Source organism: Telopea speciosissima, chromosome 5, assembly GCF_018873765.1.
Source record: "Telopea speciosissima isolate NSW1024214 ecotype Mountain lineage chromosome 5, Tspe_v1, whole genome shotgun sequence".
NCBI lineage: Eukaryota > Viridiplantae > Streptophyta > Magnoliopsida > Proteales > Proteaceae > Telopea > Telopea speciosissima.
In genome coordinates, this window is record NC_057920.1 from 61,085,407 (window position 1) to 61,090,638 (window position 5,232).

The 5,232-nt window shown below is 41.8% G+C and overlaps 1 protein-coding gene across 1 annotated transcript; it reads right to left on the minus strand.

Annotated features, from left to right (window-relative positions):
- Positions 1–357: 357 nt before the first annotated feature.
- LOC122662403 (protein PLASTID MOVEMENT IMPAIRED 1-RELATED 1-like) lies at positions 358–4,872 on the minus strand. Its single transcript, XM_043858026.1, has 4 exons — positions 4,702–4,872; positions 2,124–4,436; positions 819–1,995; positions 358–753 (listed from the first exon to the last, which is right to left on the minus strand). Exons 2-3 carry the CDS (start codon positions 4,433–4,435, stop codon positions 840–842), a joined length of 3,468 nt encoding a protein of 1,155 aa, XP_043713961.1. The 5' UTR covers position 4,436; positions 4,702–4,872; the 3' UTR covers positions 358–753; positions 819–839.
- Positions 4,873–5,232: the final 360 nt, after the last annotated feature.

The following is a 5,232-nucleotide window of genomic DNA, read 5'->3' on the forward strand; positions in this document are numbered from 1 at the left end:
CAAAAGAAAATGCCTCATAACTTGTCACTTCTCATTATAAGAGAATATGGACTCATTATGGATGGACCACGCCTAAGATAATTAAACCAAATAAAAATTAGCTTAAGCAGATGCTCCCAAATTTCATCTCTCAACCATCTATGAATTTTCTCCTGCATTTATTTGAATGATCAGAAAGAATTTTGGCAGGGCTTCAAAAAAATAATCCTGAAATGCCCATTTCTAGTTTTCATAGTCAAACTGTTAAACATGAGTCAGTGAGAATTGCAGTGAGTCCACATCAATGCTACTTTCTATCTCCAGAACAAAGAAATAAGATTGAAAAGGAGAGTGCAAGTGTGAAACACAAATTGCGTTGGATTGACAAGCTCTGTAAGCATTTGAAGCATTATTTGCATGTTGCAACAGAAATCAATCAAGTTCTCTCCTCCTCAGACCTCCCCACCTAAGGGGAGAAGTTAAAATTGAGAGAGAGAGAGAATTACATACTTTTTCTCACATAGACTAGCCAATGAAAAATCAAATACTGCTTCTTATACAGTGAGAAGATTTACAAGGCCTGCACACATGCTTCCCAAAAACAGATGGATTTACCAACAACAATAAAACAAAGGAGAACATAAGCTATTTACCTTCAGCTGCATGGATCCAAATATCAACTAACTAATACACAAGGTGAAGCTCCATTTCCAATCAGGACTGATCAATCTTCCTTCCCAGGCACCAAGTAACTAAATTCAGCGTTATAGACAGCAAATGACCAAATCATACCTTTCCCCCATATATAGGGTGATTCACAAACACACTTCCATTTATAGGTTTTAACTGTTCGTCGAGCCCTAACGTAGTCTGATAGTTTCGTTTGGGAAGATGACATTCGGATTACGAATATGTGGGTTAAGGGCTGCCAATTCTTTCCATTTGGCTCCAGTGCCATGAACACGGGATGAGATGCTCCACAAAGTATCCCCAGGCTGCACTGTTGTGGTGACTTTGGGAGGTGGTGATTTTGCTACTTCCTTTGACTTAAAAAATGGATGTTTGTTGCTCTTCCCCATGCCACTAGCAACCAACCACCGGGACCCAGACTGCTGCTGTGTTTTGCTGCCCCAAAGCTTTCTCTTGTTTGGGTCATTCTTTAGACCAGCAACATGGACTTCAGTGATTTTAAAATGTGGGACACCTTCCTCTCCATCGTTCTTATCATTGAGCTCATCCTTCTTAATCTCCTCCTTTACCATAAGTTCAGACTCATCATCTTCTTCACTGTTGATCCTATTCTCTGAAACTGTGCTGTATATTTTTGGCTTTGGAGGAACAAAAACCCTCTCCACCTGAACTAGAGCAAGCATCGGAGTACCAACAGGCTCATAGTTACGAAAGGGATCTCGAAGCTGTACCATTAATGCTACTGTGAAGTTGTTTTCAAGTAAACCACAGGTTCTACCAGAACGGTTGCCCTGTTTCTTGTCTCCCTTCCATCCTCCGGTAGCCAGGTCCTTAGAATGATGGGCAGCAAGTATTTTAGAAGTTCGCTCACTGATTTGATCTTCATCAACAATTCCAGAATCCAGCCTCATCCACTCGTCCAGTGTTATGGATAGGCCCATTAATCCATCAATATCATCCCCACCATCTTTGATGTCCAACAACTGCAATCCTGCTGCTCCCTCCAAACCAAGAAAGCCACCATTGTTGGCCTTCTTACCTTCAAGAGCAGAGATTTCCCCAATAGATTGAGGGCAGATGTTTGAAGGTGCATCTTCATCTGACATGCCACATTGTATACGCAAACCTTCTACGCAGAGGGCTTCAATCTTATCCATTGCCAAAGGAGCAAGATCTTCTAGAGATACATATTCTGAACCTCTGTCAGTGCTTAATGCACCTGAGCCCAAGTTATTGGATCGGTACCCAGAAGGACCTCCTTTACCCTTTTTTGTCCCACCAAATCTATTTTGCTCAATCTCCAATTCATTCTGCAGGAAAGCCTGCCTGTAACAGAAAGGATGAATGAGACGAATGAACTACCAAGTTGAATTATATTTTAAAAAAAAAACAAAACAAAACGAATGAAAGAACACTTAAATCCAACTAGTAATGCCAGGAGTGAACTCACAAACCTCTCCCCTGCTTCTAGACTAGGAGTGGCTTCCCATGCTACTTGATGCATCGTCTTTCCGGTAATATCTTCTAAAGGCATTAACTTATTGGCTTGCATAGAAAGCTTTTCAATTCCAACTGAGGCCAAACACTGTAATATCTCCGTAATACCAGAACCCATTTCAACAGGCACCACAATGGGACTAGAGACTTGCATGATCAAACTGCCACTATTCTTTGCATTTTTGAAAAGCGAGGGGTTCATGGATCGCAAGAATCCTCCCTCCTTTGTTTGAAGATATGGTCCCAACCCTTCACCAAGAGGAGGCAGCTCAAGAGGTACTTCAGGGGGAAGATCAATCGGACTACCAAATCCCCCAGCACTGTCAGGTGGCGAACTCTGAAAAGCACCTTCATTTAATCCCCACTCTCTCATTAAAGCTTCTGTCTCCATGTCTTCGAGCATCTTAGCCTTTGTTTTACTGTTGATTGCTTGAGTTGCTATCTGGTGCTCTGCCTCAGCAGCTTGAATAGCTGACGAGAGTTCAAAATCCTGAGATAAATCCCCCCACCTGGACCCAGAAGAGACATCATAACAAAGTTCTGCCTCCTCTCCCTCGCTGATATCAAAACCAAAGATGCAGTTTCCACTATTCAGGGTATCCATTTCAAACTGCCTTAGCAAGCGCTCTCTCGGAGACTCAGGGTCACTATCAGAACTCATGCCAAATGGACTATGCTCTATACCAAGCATACTTAAGAACTCAATTGCCACAGATTCTGTAGCATCGTCCAGGCTAAGGGACTTTCCCACCTTCTCTGCCTTATAATTTGATTTAACTTCCATGTAATTTGCTAGCTCAGTAAAATCCCATTTACATTGTGGTGAATCCCAACCTGCTGACTCCGAAATTGACAGGCTATGAAAAGCAGAGTCTAGCTCCTCCATGATTGATTCTTCAGAGCATATGTTATTCTCTTTAGAATCACAAACATTGACTTCTTGATTACAGCGGTAGGCCACATCCTGGGGGTGTGGCTTATTGTCATTGTCGATGGTTACCTCATAATTCTCATCAACTTCAGGAACCTCAGTAGTTTCTTCTGCAGAAACATTAACAGCCTCGCTAGCTTCTTCCTCCACTTCTATGGAAAACTTGTCAGGCTTTTCTATGCTCTTCTCAACCACAGTAAATTCCGTATCTTTGCACTCTTTTTCATTATTTTCTTTGGGAGGCTCAAAGAAAGAGCCAAGCTTTGCTTTAAGAGGCTCAACATGTTCAGATGAAGCCTCAAACTCGCGTTTACAATCAACAAACAAATCTATCTTGCCTTCATCAAATTTCTGATACAGAATACTTACCGAGCTAGCAAGCTCTGACTTTGAACTCGGCAAAATCTCATGAAGAATCTTGACATCTTCCATAAATTGAGATGGGAGATGCGACCGCTGATTAGCAATATCTGGAAGGCTTCCAGAGCGTCTAAGACTGACCTTTCCCCTATTATCAACTTGATCAGCAGTTGCAAGCTTCATTGAACTTATTCTATTTTGAGTTAACTTCTGATTTTCAGGATGATTTCTGTAACTGCCAGATGGAACCTGAACATCCCCAATTGCTGAAAACCCAAAACTAACATTCATGGTAGCACCTTTAGCCTTGCCCGATAGCTTGAAGCTTGTTGTCCACTTTCCTGAGCTCTTCTCCTCCTCCAACTCTTCTAGTGTAAGCGGAAGAATCCTAGTGAGATCAACACGATGCTTCCCCAGATCAACATCGGGAACACCAACGATTGAAGCATGGAGCAGGAAATGCTTCGCTTCATACTTGGCTGAATGGTGAGGCCCGTTTCCACTAACGTAGACAGAGCACTTGTAAGTTAAAATCTCTTCAAATTCAGCTACACCCTGGAAAACCCTAGCCGGGCGAGTCTGCAAAGCCCCGTCCTTTCTATTCCAGTGCACACGGACATTGATGTCATTGAAATTGGGAGGCAACCCTTCGATCGCATGTACTTGGAGAGAGAAAAAGCAGTTGAACCTTCGGCTCCGAATATGAGAGAGTGCTTTCCAGGGCTTCCAATCCCATATAGACGACTTCTTGTCCTTCTCCGACAGGTCTTCCTTAACAAACGAGCGTTTGGGTTTTTGCTCAGGAAAATGGGCTTTCCCAGCAGATTTAGATCTGACTTCAGTTGCAGAGAACTTATCATTTGGAAGATTTTTATTGAGATAAAGGGATTTGCTTAACACCTCAAGCTCCTTCAACAATTTCCCATTACCAGAACCCCCACCATGTTTCTTCCCAGACTCGACTTTCGCCAACATCATCTTTGCCGAAACAAAAATAAGCTAATAAGAAATTTTGAAATGAATAAACCTTCGATCAACTAATAATAAGAAAACCATCAATCACAACATATATTTTGTTGAGCAATTCAAATATCTCAATTGCTCCACATGATTCAGAGATTTTTCACAAATTAATTTTTGTGAAACCTAAGGTCTTCAACTATTATTAAGTGGGAAAAAATGATAGAAACAAAGGAAGAACCGAAATTGAAAATCCATCAAACAGAAGTTTTTGCTACTCACTCGTAACTTTGACTTCTTCGGCACTGACGAAGATTGACAGAGAAATACCCTAAATTACAGGTCCGATTTCAACGTCGTCTGCCCACTGCGCTCTAGAGAGAGAGAGAGGAATAAATCCGGCGTTTTCGCCGGTTTTCTCTGCTGAAAGGGATTTTCTCCGACTGCAAAGAACCCGGAAGAAAAATGTTTTGTGTTTGAGTCTCGTGTTAGTCGTGTTTGAAACTTTGAAAAGTTGGTGAGCCGAAGGGAGCGCGTACAAGATGCTTTACTTCAAAAAATTGATACTGTTTGAGCTTTAAAAACTCAGACACGTGCACACAGTGACACGGGCACAAAACTCTATGTTGGAACTATCGCTACCGTTGATTTAAAAATACGCTCCTCCTCTTAGATCAAATGGTGAGGAATTATTATGATTCTCTGATTCCAAAGGTCGGATTAATGGGTTGTCGTTATTGTCACACCGAGCTGGATACACTGTAGACTCGGAATCATAAAATGGCGGGAGTTGGAAGTTTAATTGATCAAATCAA